The following is a 22,707-nucleotide window of genomic DNA, read 5'->3' on the forward strand; positions in this document are numbered from 1 at the left end:
TTATTATTTACTCAGGGGTGGTGTTTTCCTCCTCACTGAGTGCCCACTTTCATAACTGCATGAACAGAGACTTCTCAACTCTGCTTCCTCTCATTTAAACACTCCTAAAGTTACGCAACTGTAACAAGCTTCACTTTAAAGATGGGAAAAACAGAAATGGGAAAAAACCCCCACATGTTCTAAAGCTCCAATTCCTAACAGACCTGTAACAGTGTATGAATGTGTATGGAGACTAAAAATACTCTCATTTCATATTATTCACAGTTCTTTCCCTTTAGAAAGGAGGGGTGAAATGGAAAAACAGAACAGGTTACACTGAAGGTCCCAAACATTACAGATCTGAGCACGGTACAACGACCCCTCTGGAACACAAAACTTTCACGTTACTGAGTGACGTTTTTCTAAACTTAGCCTTTTTTTAGCTTGGGCCCAATAGTTCTAATAATTTGAGTTAAAATGGGGTTTTATCTATGTATGAGCAAAATGTGACTTTGAATTGTAAACTTTAGTAATAGAAGGTATCTTTGACTTATACAAAAAACTGGTTGGTGACTGCATTTATTCCTCACTTCTAGAACAAGTAAGAAATGAGTTTTAAGATGCCATAGGGACAAGCCTATCAACTGTGCAATACCTCACTTAGACTCATGTCACTGAAGGGTGTATACAGGGTGCAAATGGAGCAGACTGGGAGAGCCCACACAGTCCCTAGGACCCGATTTTGGGCTGCACAGCACAGGAGCTGCTGGGTTGAGCGGAGCCCTTAACGTGGTCTCAGCCACACGGAGAGGAAGGAGCTCAGCGATTAAAAGATCTTTACATTTGATATTCTGAGCAAAACTTACACTGATGTTAAAGAAAATTAACAAGAGTCTACCTTTTTATTTCAGTTTTTTCAGTGCAGCTTTAGGGAGTGCAAAACTATGCTTGTGTAACTGAAACTGTGCAAGCCATTTTAGGGTTTTACTTCACATGTAGAGGTTATTTTAAACTCACTAGCACCCAACTACAATCAGCCTGCACATCACTGAAGTCTACTGCACTGTCTGCTCCATCAAAAATACTGGAAACCTATTGTATGTGGCAGTCTTCCAGTAAAATATAATACACTTTTCATATTATTTAAGTATCTTTTTCGCTGCATCGTAACGCTCATACAAAGAATATTTATTTAATGGTACCTGATGCAGCCAGATGTATTCGATTGTAGAGAATCTGGAGAGAAAAATCTCTGGACACAGAGCTGATTCCTCCCGCTCTGAAGATGCTCAGCGCTTCCAAAGGCAGCTCCATCAGTAACGGATCTGCCAGCAACACCACACACAGTCCTAAATCCATCGGTGTACCTGGAGAAATGTGACAGCATGGGTGAGATGCGGTGGTGTCAGTATGTATATAAATGATGGAAGTTAGATGCAAAAACCTAAATTTCCCCTACTGCATGACACCTGAACTCCCTTTTACTGTGAACTGAGTGCATTATGCAAAATTATTTCTTTAGATACTGTTATGTCTAAGATGTCAAACTTCTATGCATATGCACCTCTGAGCACTGATTCTTCAAGGGGAAAAACATCCCTGCACTAATAACAACCATCTCAGACTGAAGTCCAGGTGTATGCAATGTACCACAAAAATGCTGTTTGGAAATGCAAAACTGCCGTAGCAGTGCTTAGCTGAAGAGTACAGCGTTGTAAAGGAGCTGTTATCCAGTACTAACTGTGTAATAAAGCCGTTTTGTTTAGCTCTCTCAAGCATGTACAATTTGGAAGAGTAAATACAGGCAGAAGGATGGCTCCATCCAGCACAAAAATAATCTGTTTGGAAGTATACTAAAACACTTGACTTGACACAGAAATTAAACAGACAAAACCATTGCTAAAGCCTTTTTGTTCTCCCTGGCTTCAAAAATACTTGACACTAAAATGAGAGGATTTTAATATCACCCATACACACTCCTTGCAGTCAAGAGCGCACGTACCCTGTGCTCCTGCGTGTTTGCCGTCCTTCTCATTCACTTTCATTCTTCCTGACTCAGCTGCTGATGTGCTCTGTTTTCTGGGGAGAGGAATCAGTGAAAACATCACCAGCACTGATACTGACGAGGGTTCAAGTTTGCACAGGAAACACAAAGTCAAAACTGCTGCAACACCAGTGAAATCTGACACAACGGACGTCCTCCTTTTGGAGCCCCTGTCCTCTGGAAATCCCACACCTAAACAGTTACATGATAACGTTTAACTGATATTCATTGTACACCTGGCACTGGAGAACAGCGTTTTCTGTCGCAGGGTTCAGTCCCCTCTGTCCTGTAACCCTCAAACACCACCACTCAGCCACACCTGTTCTTGTAAAACCAGTCCCAAATTTGCAGGACTGGAGTCCCCGCATTGTTTCAACAAATGTCTGGTGTTTCACGAAGTCTCCATGTCTTACCTGACATCAGAAAAATCAAACTGACACAGCACTGGTTTCAGGTATTCTTCCATCATTTCTAGTACTTCAGAGAAATCTGCTGTCAAATCACATCCATTATCATCCATTTTCTCTGCTGGAGTCTGTCATACACATCACAATAAAAAAAATGAGAATACTTACAAAATGCTATTTAACAAGGATGGGGGTGTATTATGTTTAATCAGAGGCTAAATCAAATAATTTGAAACATCATAAAATGGAAAATATAAATATAGAAAATCAGTTTCAAAAATACAGTTTCAAAACACCACTCCTATCAGCATTATGCAAAACCACAACAGGAATCAGCACAGGAATTAATACACTTTGCAGTTTCAGTGGGGAATGGCAGGGAAGTCCAGCAGAAATAAAAGATAATGTGCTGCAAATAACAGGAAGAAATTATGAGAGGACAACTTTGAGAAGTGAACCAACTGCAAGATGAACACAGACACAGCAAATGAAAATGTGTGGATGGATCAGGGGAGCCAGGTGGGTTTTTTAAGGAAAAAACTGAACAGAATGAAGAAAACAGATAAGAGGAGAACAGAGACACAGAGAAGATGACATTAAAAGTTGAAGCTTCTCAAAACAATGCAGATGGACACAAAAACCCAAACTGAACAACGAGCTCAAGCAGAGGCGAGGAGCTGGTGCCCCTGGGGGACCTCTCGCCCACAGCTGACTCCATGCAGCTCTGTGTCTCGTTAGTGAACACTGTAACGAGCCCCATTCCAAACACCTGAGCCACGGGGCTGTGTCTGTTCTGCCCGACACCATCTCACCGCCTTTTTCTTTACCAGTACAACTACAGCAATCTCCACAGTCTGCCATTACAGCAAAGGCCTTGGACAAGAGACAGTGATCAACACTTCGACCATCTGCAATAATCAGTGTTTCAACTGAAAGGAGCTAAACTGAGAAATAAAACAGGATTATAATTCAACAACCAGATGTGTCAAAGTTGTGAGATTAAAATGATGAAAACTTGTACAAAAAATTCACTATGCTCTGTATTTTTTACCTTTACATTAGCAGTGGAAACAAGGCTGTGGCAGCTTTTAAAAATGTGCTATATTTAACAGTGAATTTTGATTGATACTGAAAAACCATTGTGTCTCTTGGTGCAGCCGGGGCTTTCACGTGATATGAAAGGCAAAGGACATCTGCCAATGCAAATCTTAAGAGGTACAGCACGTTTTCAAGTAAATTGATCTCAACTGCATCAATTGTCAGTTCTGACAAACTCCTGAACAATTCACAGCTGCTGAACGACACTGAAAACAGCCACAGAATGGCACAGGAAGATTGGATTTTGAAGCAGAGCACACAGTGTTCAGCAGCTGTGAGGACAAGCAATGTTACACCTGGAATAAACGAAAATTCTGCATAGAGTGTTTATGATAGTTACGACAGTTTTTCATTCTATTTTAAATATAAAGCAATCAAATACATTACCACATCTGCTTTGGAGACACACTCTTGCAAGTGCCGCACCACAGTCTGCTCAAGACATCTCTTCATCTGCTGCTGCTTGAAAAGACGCACTTTTTCCAATAAAGCACAAAATGTATCAGGATTCACAGGAAATCGAGAAGCTTTAGCTTGCACTATTAAAATAAGGATAATACCATCTTATGTCTTGTTCTGAGACATCACATTTGTACTTGAAGAAATGACTTACAAAAAATACCACTTTCTGAAGCCACAGCATTCTTTGAAAATGAACTACCTGTTAATATACGCATACTTAACACAAAATATACACCGAAATGTACAATGAAAAACACCTCTACAATTGTTGAGCTATAACGACTTTAGCCTTGAAACGGAAACAAAAATTCTGCAAATTGATGCATTACACCTGATAACAGTAACAGCTGTGATTAGGTATTTACCTTCCGCTGGTATTCGTAAGAGTTAGAATTATTTTTAAAATTATTTTAAAAGCTCGCTGACTGCACAGGGAAAGACTCGAGCCCTCTCACAACACCATGCAGTGATTTCATATCGGTCATATGAGGCACTCACCCGTCGGCCACGTGGGTTTTCCTTTCAGTGGTGCAGGGCTTGCCCGGGGCACCTCGACCCAGGAGCTGAACAGACCCGACCTATGGGAAACAAAACCTGCTTGAGGGGGTGATGTGATGCACAGCCTGGTCTGCATGCAGTGAATTTACCAGATGAGCAATTATTACCCTCTAAAATGTGCTCACAAACACTCTCAAATGCAATACTGACCCCCACCTTCAGGTGCAGAAACCTGCAAACCTAACTGGAACGAACTGGGTGCTGAGAGGGAAGCTCCTGCATTGCTCTGCATGCAGCAAGGGATTTCCTGTGCTCCACCACAACCGCTTAGGACCTTCCACAACTGGTACAGGTACTCAGTCAGTTGCTACAGCTCAATCCATGAGCGGTTGCTAAGTATGACCCCTCCTAACATTTTCAGAAGTGTTAAAAAATATGCGCTGTAAGCCACTAACAGAACTTAGGCGGATAAGAAGAATGGCCTGAACCCTTTCGGGTGACCTCTGGATACTGAGGAGATAAGCAGGGAAATCAAAAGTACAGCTTTGAGCTGCAAGCATTTTTATTTATATATTAATTTGTTCACTATCCTAAAATTCAAGTCCAGTGCAATTAGAAGTAGAAGGCAATAAACGACCAAAATAGTGATTATTTACAGGGGAAAAAAGAGATTACATTTGTAACAAACCGTATGATAAACCAAAATGAAGAAATTTTATACCTGTCTTCTGAATGCTGGAGAATAATTATGTGGAAATTGGATGGCAATTCATCCATTATACTAAAATGTTCAACAGGTATACAGAGATTTCTCCATGCCTGTACAAGAATTCAAAAGCAGCATTATTTTCATGGATTTTATAAACCCCAATCTCAGTTCTTACATCAGAAAATTGATAATAACTCTAGGAAAGAAGGTGCTAATATTTAAAACATTAAAAAGCCAACAAACTCTACTTCCAGATGTGCCAGGACAGGAAACACCTGGTCCCTGAGCGGGGCCTGAGGCTGCGGCGCCTCCATCGTGGAGATGCTCAGAGGCACCGGGACTGGGGCCTGGGCACCTCACTCATCTCTGACCCAGGGGCTCCCAATCCTAGTGCTCGCATTCACAACTCTCAAAAGTTACCACTGAGGTAGCAGCCAGCTGCTGCTCCACGCTTTTCAGAAGGTCACTTGTGCCTCTGCTTTGTTTCAAATTCCTCTGCAGATGCAGCAATGCTGCTAGCTGGGAGCTGCTGGTGTTGGATGTCGCTGCCAGAAGGACACTCTTCATCGCCATGGATGCTGAACAGCTCTGTAAAATTGTTGTATCTATTTATTTACTCTCCTAAAAATAATATAAATATATATATACTCTGTTTGTTATAACATATATGTATGTTAAAGTCTCTTGCTTGAAAGGTGAGATGGATTAGCAAAAGCCTTCCTGCTATTTGTGTTCACAAACCAATGCGGACAGGCTGGCAGTAACTTAGGAAGATTTATTAAATATGAATAGCTAGAACTGACTTCTCTGTCTACATTTATCATTGATGTTCCTGCATTGAGCTGTCTACAGGGACAGGTAAACATCTGTGCACTGGACTTTGCCTTTCAGGTAAGCTGAGTCTTTTCTGTGTTTTTTTGCCTTATACCGTAAAGCCACCACATCGCACATTTTAACAGATTTCCTACAAAGAGCAATAGAAAGGGTAAGACTCTATATCCTTTTCTTTCAGCAAACACATCAATCCTGTCCCTTGAACCAGTGCTAAGAGCTAAAGCATCTTTCTTTTTCTTTTAATGCAGCTGTCACATTAAAAAAAAATGCTATTCGGGTTGACCTAATCAAGTATTCCAAAGGGAGGCTTTAATACCAACATGGAGTGACATTTGAAGCATTATTTTTTAAAATACAAACCTTCCTGGGTAGTACAGTAACTGAATTGGCAGAGTTTTTGCCCAGTTACAGACATGACTTCTCCTGGTTTTGTGCCCCAATATGCAATCTACTCAGCTTGGTCACTAACGAGTATGACAGCAAACCACAAATAACAGTACAGGAACACAGCACTGAACCACGACACCCACCATGGGCTGTTTTCCCATTTATCAAAAGGCCCGTGCAGCCCATCCCAGCCAGGGTGCAGTGTTTGCAAGTCCACGTCTCCCATCATTTTCTGTGGAAATTGGTGCAAGGTGCATTTCTGTATTTCCACAAGGGACATGATGGTGCAGAAGTGGGCACTGCCTGTCCCCAACGTGGGGACTGCGAACCTCATGGCCCCTCCTCATCCTCTCTGTGAGGAAGGCACTTACAGGAACGAGTTGTGCCCCTGTGAGTCACCTACAGGACCATGCTGTGAGGTGCTGAACTGACAAACTGAATGTAAGCCTTTCCTGTGTGCTTCTAAATAATGAACAAGCAAATTCAGAGAAACGTTTCTTAAGCTGTTTGTTAGGGAAGGATAAAACTGTAGTTTCTGGTAAATGTCTTATCTTAGCTAATCACATTACAGTAATTTATTCATATTAAAACCTTTCCATGTATGCAATCATCAATGAAAACATTAAATCTGACACAACAGATATAGAATGTCAAAAAGCCACTGACTGTATATTATAGCCATTCTACATGAATAGACATTTTTGCTTATGCAACTCTAACGACCCGTTTTATGCTGGAAAGAAGCACGAGCCGTTAGCTGCGTTACCTGATGAAGTGCCAAAAACTGGCTGGCTGAAACTGGATCGAGTTGCTGAAAGCATTCAACCATTTCAAAGCTAGCAGGAGCCAGTACATCGGTGATCTGATGAGCAAAGGCAATGCCCATGCACTGTACCAGCGCTTCGCTGCACTGAGAAAGATAATACTGAGCCAAACGATGTTCCTTCTAGATGATGAAAATAAATAAAAACAGTATTTGTTATACACATACAGCTTATAAGTGCATTAGAAAACATAAGTATTACTTTTTAGTGAATAATTTTAATGCTTTTTCTGCCTTTTAAGGCATTTACTTAATGCATGGTAAAAATATGCAAATAGATATTAATTATTTAGCTGATATCAACATCTGTTATACAACACTGAAAAATAAATGTTTTCGTAAGATACTTTTTCAGATACAAGACATATACATAGCATAGTATTTTTAATTCCAGGCAGTATTTGCTGTTCAGAATAAAGAAACTTTCTGTCAGTGCTCAGTACAGTTCCCATTGACAGTTATATATATTTAATACAAATAAACCCACAAATCTCTTATCTCGGGTATTTATTGATTAAAGTAGCAACAAAAACACTACGTCCCCATTTCCTAGTGTGCTTTGAACTGCAGTGGCTAACAGATCAGTTTACCACACAATACCACTTAATTTTGCAGGAATTTCACAGATGTTTTGTGCTAGAAGTTATTTCTTTCTTTGCTCCCAGCCTGCTCCCCAAGGAAGGAACATCTGTGAGAGAAAGCTGCTGTTCACCTTGTCCTGCTGCTACAGCCTTGATCAGTGCAGACCACTGAAGGAGAAATTATTTCTTTAGATTAAAAAATGCTCCCACTGCACACATCGAGGGGCAGGACAGAGATGCACAGCAGAGGAGTGATGGAACGTGGGGCTTTGGGGGTGTTTTGGGGTGTTGTTTCTTTTGTAAGATGCAATTTCTGTTACAAACATTTCTACTATCAGTTCAGACCGAACTGATAAGGTAAGGTGACCGCTATACCATAAAAAGGAAGCGCTCAAATTCTGATGCGAGCAATATACCTTTAATTCCTGTATTGTCCTCCCATACTTATGTCGACATTTATCAGCCCATAAACTGCTGTCTGTCGCTTCCTCCTCACTGCATTCTGCTGAAGCCAGGGAAGTTTTGGCGATGTTTGATTTAGCTTCTTCCTACTCATCACAGTATATAAAGAGAGAATAATTAATCATTCCACCAAGTCTGGCAGGCTTAATTTATTTTGTGAAAGTCTAGCTGAAAATGGAACCAATCTCAAAAGAATCTTCTCACTATATGAATCCCTTGATGATGAGAGATGTAGCAATATTGTGAAGCACCAAAATTTCTTAGTATGCTGTGCTGACAATATGACTCATAGAACCTCTAAGATTTTGATTTTCTGATATTTACCCTCAGTAGATTTCATCTGACACTTTAATTGATCAGTGAGTTTATAATTACTTTTCTTTTCTGACGTGGTGTTCTCACACAACACAAGAGGAACTCACAAAGTCATCACCTCTTTGCAGAGACTCAGGGACCGACCTACTCAGCCTTTAAGGCAGTCAAGGGATGTTTTTTTTCTCTCTTTTGAAAATACTGTAAATAGCAAATCTCAAGAATGACTCAAAAAATTGTCTACATGAGCATGGGACATAGGCAGACGCATGCTTCTGAAATTACTTGGTTCAGTATGCATTTTTATTATGGCTCGCATCAATATGTAAAACCTAGTTCTAAGTGTACATGGGAATAAACATTGTGGCCGACAAACTTTACACACAGAAACAAATCTGAATGCAGAAAAGCATGCGTACCACAACATTTGGCTTCCAGTAAACCTCCGAGCATACAGGGTCCACGCTAATGGCAAGTAAATGAAGAGTTTTTCCAGTGAGATACAGGCACTTGGACTTGATGTCGGGACAGCCCGGACAGAGCCTCTGCATGTTCACCAGCTGAGCCAGCGCAGCATGACCCGCAGAGCGTCCCACATGCTTCCAGTCCTGGAAAATACACATTTATCTTCACTTGCTCATATACCTACACATACCTTCTGAAAAATGTACATACAAACACATCTGTTAAATGTGATTACGCTTCCATCTGCAAACGAGCTGTCTTTAATAGATAAACAAATTCATTAACCATTTATTAATTCCATAAGCAAAAACCAAAGAGCACTGAGGAAAACACGGGACAAGGGGAGGGAGGGAGGGTACCACAGTGGGGATGCTGCTTTCCCGTGACAGCGTTGCCTGTTGTTACTGTCAGGGGCAGAATGAGGCAAGAGCCACAGCCCCGACCCAGGGACACCGTGAGTCCTTATTCACCGGCCCAGGCAGCTTGGCCTAAAACTGCTTCAACAGGAAGAGACAATGATGCAAAATCACCTCAACCCATCAACTAGAAAGCCTCAAGCCATTTCCCTGCTACTCCCAGAGCTTTCTAAGTCTCTGCATTTGAGAAACAAAATCTTACCAGAAAGCAAAACCAAAAAGCCCCAATAAATCAGCCCCAAGGCAGGAACCAGAGACTGGAACTTCCTCTGCTGCGGAACCCCACGAACGGCCCGGGGACACGCTTCCTCAGCTGCAGCAGAGTTTCTGCTGGAAAACTTCCCTGGTAAACTTTTTGTCACCTTTTGCCTGCAAATCATAACAGAAATGTTTGGTATTACCTGTTGTGTCGCCTTGTCTTCAATAGCTCCTCTGATGAATGCCTCCACAATTTTACGAGATGATGCCTCTCCCACTTGCGGCTTTTTCTCAGCAACAAGAAGACTAAAAATATCCAAAAGAATTTCTACAAGATTTATTTTCCTGTTAGCTAGCTGCCTCATTAATGGGATACTAATATTTGTAGTCTGCAATATAAAAGGAAAATAGAATTATGTCAAATATTTTTGCAAATTTACCTGATAAGATGTTGTATTTCTTTTAACTGAAGAAGTAAACATTTTAACAATATCATCTCAATGGATCAGACATAGCTATGAAGATATTCAAGCAATTTAAAAGATAAACTTCAATGTTAAATATATTACAAAGCTATCAAGTAGCTGCATAGAAAAAGAGCAGCAGGTTTTTGCTTTTCACATTTTATGTACCTGGTACAAATACCCAATTCCAAAGGAGTTACAGATGTGTACATAAATCCAGAATTTTAATATTAATGGTTTTGGTAGCTGCACAAAAATACTTGCTCATTAAAAACGGCAAAACAGAATAAACAGCTGGATGCTAGAGTGTAATAATGGCACCCACGAGCAAGGGAGGCTGCAGGCTTCCATCACCCAAAATACACTATTCTGGAGACAGGCTTTATTTACATAATGTTCTGTGTAACATTCTTTTTCTTCTGAGAAATAAACTTTATTGTGGAGATTTTTAAACTTCTGAGGTATTTAGAGAAACAAAAGCATCTCCAAGTTTAGATTTTTTTCTTTTGTAGTTATTAGATAAATTTTAGATTAAATAAAATTGACAAGACCAAACAAATAATTTCACTTCTGCTTCTCTTCTTGCCTTTTTAAACGGTATATTATTTTGGTATGCAATGTTTTCCTTCTATATTCAAACAATGCCTGTCACCACAGGAGGATAATCTCAGTTGGGGCTTCAAGGAGTTATCCAGGAACGAGTGAGGAGTACAACTAAATTAGATATTTCTTTTCATGAGTAGGAAAATATATCTATGTATCTATCTATATATATCTCCATACCTCATTAACTGAAATTAAGCGACGAACATTATGAAACACTTCCTCTGTTCTGGAGACTGCCCTCTGAGCTAAGTTATAAGCCTCTAGATAGTGACCATGTTTTCCCTCTTTGCTTCTGTCCTGCTTGGCAATCATCCTGAAAAAGACACAAAAAGCACAAACCCAAAGGAATTAACATAAAGTGTTTACTTTTATGGTATCAACAGTACTGAACACATATAACAAATTAATGAGATTAAGAGATTAAAGAGTTTCACTGATATATAAAATAGATCCAAACTTCAATGTTTTTCCATCAGAAGTACAATCTTACCTGTGAATATTTGCACGTTCTAGTAGTATCTCAGCGCTGCAGTTTTTATGCCCATAATTAATGAAGTCCTTCTCAATTTGAACTAATTTATTGTAAGATTCCTGTAGCATTTCTGGTAACTGACAAGGTTCAGCACTACCTGCCGTACAATCGTGGGCAAAACGTATCTCAATAAGTGTTTTTCTAGGAATAAAAATGAAGTACAACACAGCAGTCAGAAACCACAGGCTGTGTTTGAAAACAGACATATTTATTTCTGCTCTCCCTTAAATTACAAGGCATCTAGAAAAAGCCACTTCATCCATTAAATCTGTGGTCTAAAAATTATAGTAGGTCCTGCAAAAAAATCAAAATACTGCATTTTCAGATCAGAATTGAGGCGTCACTTTTCCATGAATCTCATTCAAACTGTCTAGGCCTAACCAGTCTTCTCATTGCAGCAGAATGGAGAAGTCTGTCTTCCCTCTCTCATCCACATTTCTGGAAAAAGGAGGAAGTGTAAGCATCAGGTACTTCTCTCACCAACACATTTTAAGTTCTCTGTGCTTGGATTTCAAAGTAATCAAAGTAATTGTTCAGTTTCATCATAAAGAGACTGAGTAGAGAAGGAGGTCACTGCTGCCGACTGCAGTGGTGGTGTGGGAACATTGGTGCTCAAACAGAAACCTCTGCATGGCCAAATGTGTCTTGCTCCTTTGGGTAACCTACACCACAACCTACACACAATGGGCTGTGGTATCTGAACGAGCTCACTAACTCAACAGGTAGTAGGGCTGCATGCAAGTGAAGAAATAGGAAAGTTAAAGTTTAAAAAAAGAATAAACACAAATTATTTAGAAGAAAAATATTTGAGAATCCACAGAATGCACCATACTAAAGATGAATGGTAAAAATCACCACATGTTTGCAATATAGCTGCATAGTACAGGGTGGATGTATTTTAACAAAAAGACAGTTACCTGGCTTCAAGGGATGTGATCATAAAACCCAGCTCCGCTTCTCTGTTGGGTGTCCTCAGCAAACTGGACCTGAGCACACTCACAGCATGTTCCAGGACCCCACAGGCCTGCAAGTAACAACAGAAATGGGATCATTCTACTTTAAATCTGTGTATAATATCAAACATTTATTTAAAGAGCTTAAATTTTGTGCAAAATATGTTCGGTATCTCTCCCTAATAAAGATATATATATATATTATACTTACAATAGTATCTTCCAGAATCTAGAAATAATATTTGTAAAACTATTCGAAATATTTGAAAAGGAAGTGCATAAAAAGAAATAATATTGAAAGTTATAATCCTCATTAAATATGGAAAATAAACACACCAATGTTAACAGAATTGTCTGAGTACAAATGCATTCTAACCAAGAGAATCAGATCTCTGGGATTTAGTTACACACACTAGATTATAATTGCTCTCATTTCAACAGGATATACAGTTTATCCTAAAAACATGCTAAACTGAGGGTAAAAACCTTATTCTTACTGGTCTGCATCAGTTTGGCACCTGTAATTAATGTTTGTTGAATGCACAACGGGGAAAACAACAGTACCCGCATTTAACAACTGCTTTTGCTTTTACTGAAATGCAAAGGCTGTAACTTTCCACTCCGATGAGGCAGAGGCACCAACACTGCATAGAACCCACCACCACCCCCGGCCCCTCCGTACCGTGCTGTGTCGGCCTTTCCCGCCGCCCTCCAGCGCGGCCTCCGCCAGGCCCAGGGCGCTGCGGTACCAGAGCTTCTCGCTGCCCCCCAGCCGCTGGGCCCGCTCCAGAAGCGCCGCGGCCTGCGCGGGGCCTCCTTCCCGCCTGGCCAGCACCGCCAGCAGCTGCAGGCAGCGGGACACTGCGCCCGGGGCCTGCAGTGCCTGCGGAGGGACGGGGATATGTGCTCAGAACTGTGCCACAAAACTGTGCCAGCCGCATTGACTGCATTCATATCTCAAACTAAACCTAGGAACAGGCACAGAAACAAGAGCCAAACGGCATTTCCTCAATTATCTGTAGAATTTCTTAGGTACTCCTTCTATTACTTCTTTTTTTTTCCCCAAAAACAAAGCATCTACTTCATATCAAAAGCTTCAGATCTTCAAACATAATCTATATTTCTTTATGCTCTCATATTTTCTACCCCACAAGTCAAACAAGCCATTTTTCTGCTATTTTTTATGATGTGTACATCTGCTGTCAGTGGTCAGCATCTGATAAAGAAGCGTGGTGACAAAAAAACTTTAGTGGGACCCAGATCCTCTAGAGCTCCAGTAGATTTACAATGCCAGTTTATGCGAGTTATAAACTATATACTAGTAGTATACAAGAGACAAAGAGAGCGTACAGTATGGATAACACACTAGCACACAGACATAAGCACACAGACATACAGAAGGCTGGTTAGAAACTGTCATTAGAATTATTGTTCTTCCTAAGATCTTTTGAACTTTTCTCAATATGCAATACTAAATTCATGCTTTAATAAGAGACATGCATTATTCACATATTATTCAAAGTATTAATGATTCATGCTAAATATACCTAGGTAGTTTTTACGTGCAGAAGAAAAATTATTAGATGGAATAACAGGATAACAATTACGGGTTTTTAAAAGTAAAGGATTTATTGACATAATTATGTTTTGGTAACCCATATAACCAAGAAGAGAGCTATAATGGAGAATGGTAGATATAGAAATAGTATCTTTAATGTAAACCCTTCACAATAATGAGTCAATGTGGCTTTGTTTGGTGGAACATACAGACGCTTATTTCAGAGCTGCCAGAATTATAAATCATAATTTATATATAATTAATGTAGAATTAGTGTCAGTGTCTGTTTATCAAAACACATTTAGCAGTAAAAACTGTAATGAAATTCAAGTATATAAGTAGACTTTGAAATGATTGAAATGTTGAGTGCTAAATGCTTGCTTGCTCTCATGAGGAAATCTCGAGTGTCCCTAAACTATTTCAGCAAACAAGGTTTGGACACAAATCCATCTGCCAAGGTCACTGCAGAGCAGAGATGCTGACACTACTTCATAAGTTGAAATAATCTTCAGACAATTGCCATAAGTTGGACTTAACCACCGTGTATTTAAATGTACACCTTATATATGTTGAAACTCCAAATTACAGTGGTTTGGAGCGGGATGGAGGGAAAGTCTGGGTTTGCAATTTGATTATTATTATTATGAGAAATGACTGCATCAAAATTAACATTTTTACTACACATTTCATTATTATTTTTTCTATTTTCTCTCTTACCTGAGTTGCAGCGTGGGCCTCTGAAAGCAGGAGTCGTGCTGGTTGATACAAGCCCAGCTGAATTAACACCTCAGCCTTTTCTATCCACAAGTAAGGGAAAGAAAGTGCACTCAGCCCTTTTCCTGTTACTGTATTTAACTCAAAAAACTGAAAAATAACAAAATATTACACCTTCATAAATTTCAAAACGGAACTAAATGGAATACAAATTGTTGTTAACTGTTATATCAAATTCTTGATCTATCCTACAGTTCAGCTCCATTTTCTAACTTTGAAATTCAACTTTGTACTACAGGAAATAGAGGTTTACTGTGAGATTTGGGTGTTATGATCCTCAAAGGGCATTCAGCTAATAAGTATATACTATCAAAATGAATTTTGGAACAGATTGACTACTTCAGATCTGCTACTGTTACAAAGAGGTTGATTCTGGGTAATAACTGAAATAATCAAAGAGAAAATCTACTTGCAAGACCTAAAAGAGGTGACTTGAAAGGGATTAGTAATTAGAAGAAAGATATTTTACATGCACAAAAATGGAAAAATACACAAAGAGAGCACAATGATATGATGAATACAAGGACAGAATTGCCTTGATAAAGAGGAAGGTGAGGGGAAACTTCAGCAATATCAGTTAGGCAATTATCTTGCTAAAGAACAGACAGAAAAGACAGAACTGAAATATTTGCATGTCTTTAAAAATGTGTAAGAGGAAGTATAACAGCGCAGTGGATGGAAAGGAGAGAGGAAGAGGAGAAAACCAAGACCAAGAGCGAATACAAATCTGGTTTGCTTCTCAGTCTTTTCCATTGATTTGCGTTAGTCTCAGATCCCATTTGGGTTTTTCCTTGGTGTGAATGCAGATTTCATTCCTGTTCCACACCACAAATAACAGGGCAGCAAAGCCAGCTCAGGCCCAGCTGATGCTGCCAGCAGAACTTCAGTAGTACGCACTTTTAATGATTTTTGTGTTCATTTATTCCTCAAGTATAAAATTAATTTAAAGCAAACTAAGAAGTATATTAAAATAAAAAGCCAAAAGTAATTTATTAAAGAAACTGGAGTAGAAATAAAAACCTTTTCACTTGAAGTAAGGGTATTCTCATCCCTATCATTCAGCTGAGCATTTCCAAAACCTGTTTTTCTTTCTTCTGTCTCAGTACGTATTTGTTTTTCCTTTTTCAGTGCAATCTCTTGCCTACACCTAAATCACAAGAAAGAAAAAGTAAATTCGAGTATATTTTTAAAGTACTTAATAATGAAGTATTTGTGCGTTAGGCATCTTCGCCATGCAGTCGCTCTGTGGATAGATAAACAACCAGGCACAGGATTTTAGGGCACAGCTAATGCATCACATTTGTGTTAAGAGAACATATTTTTAAATTTGTTTTTTTCCCAAAGAATACTTGTCAACCGTAGGGAAAAAACCACACAAAAATATAGCCCACATAGTGAAAATACATACATTGCTTGTTCTAATTCACTGATGTATGCTTCTCCAGCAGCTTTCTCATGATACAAAGATGCCTGACTCAGTTTTAGGTCTGAACATATCAGGGCAATTCTAGGAATAAAAAGAAGAAATGTTTAAGAAACAATCAGAACCTTTCAGATAAACACATCGTATATAAAGACCATACATCCCACATTTATAGTCCCACCTTCTTATGTCTTGATTAATGCTGGCAATAACAAAGAATTTAAATAAATAGGGGGAAACACAGTAGCTGAAGTTGCTCATTGACAGAGGTCACAGAACAACATAGCAGGGTGGGCTGGAGTGCACATTTTGAAGCCCCCCCAGTCCAACCCCCATGGGCAGGGACACCCAAAACCAGCCCCGGCTGCTCAGAGCCCCGTCCAGCCTGGCCCTGGGCACTGTCAATGCAGGGCCTCCACCAGTATGCCCAGTCCATCCAAACCCAGATCTCTCCAGTTTAGCATCAGAAATGATGTGGCAAAAGTTTGGAAATATTTATAATACGGTCTCGCCACAGCATGCAAAAAAACCCCACATCTGTGTGTGTGCTAACCTGCTTTTCTGCACTGAGCAAAGACAAATACATTCATGTACTCCTATCTGATAATGTGTAAAAATCAGGTCATAGACATAAATAAAATACCACCAAGTAAAAGCTGATCTTGAGGAGCCAACAAAAAAATGTGTCGGGTAAGGCTTGGCTGCAGTGAAAGATTAATTGATGATCCACTTTGTTCAGTTTATCTTCTATTTACAATAAATAAGGGATACACACCGAAGGTGATACAGGTTGGACAGACTTCTGCATTCCACGATTTCATTGGCAATAACTTCAGCTAACTGAAAGATGGGGATAATCAAGTGGGGACAAAACATTTTCTGTAGTTCTTCGGATAAAAGGTCCATAAAATACAAAGTGTGAGTCTGAAAAGAAATTTTTTAAAAATTCAAACAATATAAACATCATTTTGTAGAGAATAAATGTTAAATTTATGATTACATCTTCAGTTCCAAGCATACTCGTTATTGCACAGACAGAAACTCAAATGCAACATAGTTGGCTATTACTTGTGTTTTTTCCTAAATAATAGATGCTCTGGAGTTTTAAGGAGTATACGTACAGGTTTTGGGAAATTATCCCAGTTAATACCATAACTATTTGTTTTCTGTTTAAAAGCCTCTCTGATTTCAGTGGGACAGTCATAATGAGCCCATTCCTCCACATTTGCTGGTAAGGTATCCACTGGTCCTTTCCCTTTAGGCGTCTCTTTCACAACAGAAACTTCAACCTGTAATAAAAAATAAGGATGTTTACGAGGCCAAATGAACATTTTAAAATATTCAGCCAACATAAAAAAACCCCAATGTATCTGCTTAATATCCTTTGAAGTTTTGTGCTTTTTTGGACCTCTGGACTGTGGGTTTTACAATCAGCAGTAGTTTTGATTGATGAGCACCAGGTCCTTGCAATCGGGAGTGCAGGGGGGACACAGACTCAGAGAAGCTCCTCACAGGTTATGAGAGCACCTGTAACAAATGTTTTAATTGTTTAGATCTCACAGGAGAGGGGTTTTACCTGTTTCTCTTTCTTTTTGCCTTTCTCTTTTTTAAGTGTAATTGTTGACTGCACTTTCTGAGGAACTGTAGGTTGTGAAGACTTTGATAATGCTTTTGCAATAGGTCCTGATGCTGACAACGATACCTAGACAATAAAATAACTGCAGTTAATTACTTACAATTTTCACTAGTAATGTCACTTTCTAGCACTGATTATTCACTGCAAGTCACTATCTACAGCTATTAACAGTTGTCACATACCCAGGTTATGTTTGCATTAGAGCTTCCTTCAGAAAACTAAACTTTCAGGCCCCTGGGTGCTTGCATCATTTGCACATTTGCGGTGATGGTGGCAATGCACCATCCAAAATTACATCATCCCTCTGGTGAACCCCACTGCCACATTTAACCCAGATGGTTGCAAATCCAGTTCTTTTTTTCAGACTGCTAGTCTGGATTGCTTAAATCCTTTACAAGGGATGGATTTCATATCAGTCATCTGCAAGACTGCAAAGACTCTGTGCTCCTTCTGGATTAGTCTTTTATCAAGTTACTAATGAATGTTACAAATATTAAAGCATATGAATGCATCTATGGAAAATTTCTCTGTGCAAGCAATAGCACAGCTTCTGATCTTACCTAAAATAAATAATTACAAAACCAGGTTAATTTGAGATGATGAATGTATTTAGCTGGACAGATCAAGAGCAGAACACAAAACATGAACAAAAAATGGTGCTAGATGCTGCACAACTTATGAGAATTTCAAATTAAAGGTAACCTGTCTTTAGCTGATTTGGCTCAGATTATTTATCAGAGGACATCATGATATCTGCTACTGAGTTATAGAAAGGGACCTCTGCAGCCAAGGCTGCCTTATTCGTGCTCCAGAGCAGGGCTGAGGTGTCCTGGGGTGTCCTGCAGCTCCATTGGTGCCACTTGGTTTTTCTTCTCCTCACAGCACTGCTCAGCTCTAAACATGAGCTCTTAGAATTAGAACTGGCACTGACAGCTGCGTTAACTCTTCATTTATGAATTGTTAATAGTTTATTCAAATAGTAACACTCCTTTCAGATGTTCTTTTCTCTAGTAAGACACTCAGTCAAGTGCAGAATATTAAAAATTATGCTTATGCAAAATCTGAAAACACCAATATTCAATTTTTAGTTTTCAAATTCCTGCCTTCCATCAAATGTTGGGAGTCTAAACTGATTTCACAATGAAAACTTGATCATAATTACCACAGGAGTAACAAATTGCAGGCTTTTACAGCTAACTGGAATTATGCACAAGCTATAGCTCCCCTATCTATTTGATGTGCCCTATCCATAGCACTATGATTTGTGCTATTACTGTTATCAAGTTTAGATTTACTCATATTGTTATAATATGTGCTGCACAGTGCCTGTCTATATGTTTTCTCAGAACGTAGCACCTGGATGTGTGGCACAGCTCCTCTCAGCCCCTTGGATTCAGCCCAAGCGAGAGCCCGTCTGTAATTGCCGTTCCTCACAGTGCAATTACAATCTGTGATGACCTTTCCTGTCACCCTGTCTCCAGCATCTGCACTGCTGCTACTAAGATTCATTGACAAATTAAAACCTCTAAATTTTAGAGCCTTTTGCACAAGAAGCACAAATGTACTGCAGAGAAATGCCGGGCCACTGCTTTTATCCTTAATGTCTCTTCTCTGTTTAATCCTAAAACCTGAGAAAATATACTAACTATATCATTAAAATGAACGTTCTGAAGATGTAGTTAAAACATCAAATTAATAGCTGGCACCATAATTACACAATATAACCTGAAATATATTGGCCACATTATAATAATATGATTATAATATAATGTTACATCCTATCCTATCATACAGTCTCACCTGCCAGATGCGGATGACACAAGCATAAGCCACCAGACAGTGCTGCTGATGAAAACAAGAACCATGACCAGAAATGAAAGCCATTAATGTCTGTGCTCTGAACAAAGCTTCCAATTGTTTAATATTACTCAAATATTCCAAATTAATTTGGGGTATGGTGCCATTTGCTCCAATGTTTATCTTCGAATTTTCTGTAGGTGAAAATTTTGGTACAGTATTTTTGTCTGTTAAAAAAAAACAAATAACGTGTTTGCAGTGACAGTATTTTCAAAATGAATTCAAAAGTTAAAATTTCTGAATTGAAAATGAAAATATTTATGGAAAAAAAAACCAAAACAGAACAGAAAAATGGAAATCCATCTAGTGAAGATGATGTTCTTATGGTGAGGCAATACTACTTGTACCAAGTTTTCAAGGAATAATGTAACATCTATGTACATTGCATGATGTAAGTCTTACAGAAATGAAATCCACAGTAAGCACATCTTAGCTATGTCTTTTTGAGAACAAATCTGTGAGAAAGACAGCCTGACTTGTTTGTCTCAGCCACTTAGGCAGTGCTGAGTCAGATTAAAACTCCTCCTGGTCCAGACGCAGGGGTTTCCACGCTGGCCAAAGACCTCGTCCTCACCACCGCAGCGCAGACGCAAGACGCCTGTTTGGCCAGCGCTCGTTCCCAAAACAGGCAGTGATCCAGTTCCAGAGGGGGCAATGCCAACCAAGTCCAGGACAGCTCAAGCTCATCCCTGTACGTACCTTCTCCTTGTGAGGACTCCAGAGAAACTTCCATCTGTAGCAAGAGATCTACCGCCCAGTCCAGGGGTTTAATAACTTCACTGAGGGGAAACTGGTTGCAGTATAGCCATTCCGCAAATTCCATCAGATAATCAACTTTCTGCCATTCATTTTCTTGTTTCTATAAAAGTAATAAAGGAAGAGTTCTTCTATATTTGGTGACATAAACCACCAAACTGATATTCAAAACTTCAATACAATCTTAAGCAAAAATTTATAATTTGACAGTGCGCAGTTTTATTGGCATCACGTAATCAGAGTTATGCTAAACAGAAGGCAACAGAAAACTCCACCAGTTAATTCCCTGCTTTATCAAAACGTCTTGGAATTGCCTATGCTTAGACAATTTTCTTTGACAGGAGTCAACTGAACCTTTGCTGGATACCGAGGTTCAACTATGCTGAGTTTTCCAACTGAAAAGCATTTTCAAAGATACAAGAAGTAACAGTCGAGTGCTTTGTTCAGTCCCACACCTCGCACAAGTTACACCACAGACACCACTGGGCACCCGAACACACGGTGAGAACTGACCAACCTGTAGAGCAGTGATCGCGCTTTGAAAACAGCTCAGCTGCCCCACAACGCTTCTGGAGACCGTGACCAAGTGACACCACATACGGGACAAATAATCCTCACCCTCGTCTCTGAATTTCTGAATTTCCATCGCAAAACTGTGTCCCAGTTCTGCGTTCACTGTAACCATATGTTTAAAAATCAGGCTAGAAAAAGACCAAAAAAAAAAGTGCAAATTATTTGCATCTGTACCTGCAAAGAAACTTTGTGAGGATAGAAATACCAGTTCATATCAGTATAGTATAGAGAAATAAAGTCCATAAATCTTTGTGCTCAGATGTCAACAGTACCTACATAACTGAGTTTTCATTCAACATAGATGGGTTTATAGCTAAGAAAACTAAAGTTTCTGCTATATAGCCACATATTGTACACCTATTTTCTTGGAAAAGTAAGGTATTACTTATATACCAGTTTCAAAACAATGAAATTTATAAATATTATGGACAGATTAATGATTAAGAAGCACTGCCAATATATGCCTTTTTCATTGAAAAGACACAACGATGTTTTCTATCATAAGAACTGACAAAACCTAATCACAGTATTTTCCCAATGCACAATAAAAAACATACTCAAAGTTTTATATTCCTCAAGTACCAGGATGCTTACATTAATTAAAGTAAGTCAGCCAACTTACAGCCTGTGTCTCGTGTGAGGCAAAACTCGAATGGCTTCATCCAGGACTTTTAGGGCTGTTTCCCAATCAGCTTTATCAGCATTTATATGGAATAATAACCCATATAAGGAGGTTCTTAATGTCAGATCTTCCTCAGCACCTTTGAAGTGTATTCAAATGATTTATTAATATACTGCAGAATTAGAATAATTATATTTAAAAATACTGGGCTTTTCTTACATTACCAGATCAAAAGAAAGAAGAACATGCCTGGAAGAAAACATCCAACTGAAAACCCTATATTCTGAAAATCCTTTGTAATCCACTGATGCAAAGGCACTGTATCGTTCTTCTCCTAAAAAGACAAAAAAAGACAAAAACTTCCTTTATCTGTTGTTAACACGTGTCTTACATGTCTTTAAGCATTACTGTACTTGTTTCATCTGTAAACCAATTACTGTGGTTAATATGAACTGTTAACCTGTTACTTAAACAGCACTTGTGCAGGAGATGGAAACCACAGCTTTTTCTCCAGAATGAGTTCTGCAACACACAACCAACACAGCAACAACCAGGCTCAGGGACGTTCAGTGCTGCTGATTAAATAACGGGAAATCCTGAACCTCGCTGCAGAGAATCGCAGAGCAGCTGGGTCGGCAGGACCCCCAAGAGCTCTGCAGGACCCCCCCACAGCTCCACAGGACCCCCCTGAGCTCTGCAGGACCCCCCCACAGCTCCACAGGACCCCCCTGAACTCCACAGAATCCCTCCACAGCTCCACAGGACCCCCACACAGCTCGGCTGTTCTAGTATCATCATTTCCAGAAGTGAACAATTTTTTTTCTGGATTTTGTGTTGAGTATTTTCTACGCATTCCCTTTCTAAAGCTTCACAAAGTGAAACACTACAGCCCTTCAGAGCGCAAATTATTTTGAAGAGAACGGTTGCAAGTCTGATAATTGTCTAAAACCAAAGCACTAAATGGAACCACCATTACCAATCTCTAAACACAAGCACGATTAACAGCACCTATTAGATATTCTTACCTGTTTATTTTTAGATTCTGCTTTAATTATATTCCTAAGAATTACTTCAGTAGGTTCTTTAAGCTGCTCTCTGTCACGGGGAGAACTTAGCAGGTGTAAACACGTGTTCCAGAAGTGTCTGGCTGCAAACATTACAAGGGAATAATTTCCGGCTTCCCCTGCGTACCTGAAGAAAGCAAAGTGCAGCTCAATGAAGGAAAGCAGTCACACTCCAGCCAAGATCGAGGATATGTAGATCCCCAAATCTGTACAT

At 39.4% G+C, this 22,707-nt stretch overlaps 1 protein-coding gene across 1 annotated transcript in view; it reads right to left on the reverse strand.

Moving 5' to 3' along the window:
* Positions 1-1,181: 1,181 nt before the first annotated feature.
* Positions 1,182-22,707, reverse strand: part of CFAP46 (cilia and flagella associated protein 46) — a gene marked incomplete at both ends in the record, with an annotated part of 49,535 nt that continues 28,009 nt past the window's right edge. Inside the window, 27 exons of the mRNA XM_010193382.1 lie at positions 1,182-1,346; positions 1,982-2,215; positions 3,243-3,369; positions 3,916-4,067; positions 4,489-4,568; positions 5,210-5,307; positions 5,618-5,785; positions 7,185-7,364; positions 8,239-8,370; positions 9,016-9,204; positions 9,879-10,064; positions 10,923-11,058; positions 11,236-11,418; positions 12,195-12,301; positions 12,913-13,113; positions 14,506-14,633; positions 15,669-15,709; positions 15,971-16,069; positions 16,761-16,909; positions 17,107-17,274; positions 17,562-17,687; positions 19,422-19,645; positions 20,178-20,337; positions 20,752-20,935; positions 21,430-21,568; positions 21,679-21,763; positions 22,455-22,620. Of these exons, the coding sequence (XP_010191684.1) occupies positions 1,182-1,346; positions 1,982-2,215; positions 3,243-3,369; positions 3,916-4,067; positions 4,489-4,568; positions 5,210-5,307; positions 5,618-5,785; positions 7,185-7,364; positions 8,239-8,370; positions 9,016-9,204; positions 9,879-10,064; positions 10,923-11,058; positions 11,236-11,418; positions 12,195-12,301; positions 12,913-13,113; positions 14,506-14,633; positions 15,669-15,709; positions 15,971-16,069; positions 16,761-16,909; positions 17,107-17,274; positions 17,562-17,687; positions 19,422-19,645; positions 20,178-20,337; positions 20,752-20,935; positions 21,430-21,568; positions 21,679-21,763; positions 22,455-22,620 (4,007 nt within the window). The remainder of the gene's footprint in view (positions 1,347-1,981; positions 2,216-3,242; positions 3,370-3,915; positions 4,068-4,488; positions 4,569-5,209; positions 5,308-5,617; positions 5,786-7,184; positions 7,365-8,238; positions 8,371-9,015; positions 9,205-9,878; positions 10,065-10,922; positions 11,059-11,235; positions 11,419-12,194; positions 12,302-12,912; positions 13,114-14,505; positions 14,634-15,668; positions 15,710-15,970; positions 16,070-16,760; positions 16,910-17,106; positions 17,275-17,561; positions 17,688-19,421; positions 19,646-20,177; positions 20,338-20,751; positions 20,936-21,429; positions 21,569-21,678; positions 21,764-22,454; positions 22,621-22,707) is intronic.

This window comes from Mesitornis unicolor, unplaced genomic scaffold (genome assembly GCF_000695765.1).
Source record: "Mesitornis unicolor isolate BGI_N332 unplaced genomic scaffold, ASM69576v1 scaffold8001, whole genome shotgun sequence".
NCBI classification, from domain to species: Eukaryota; Metazoa; Chordata; class Aves; order Mesitornithiformes; family Mesitornithidae; genus Mesitornis; species Mesitornis unicolor.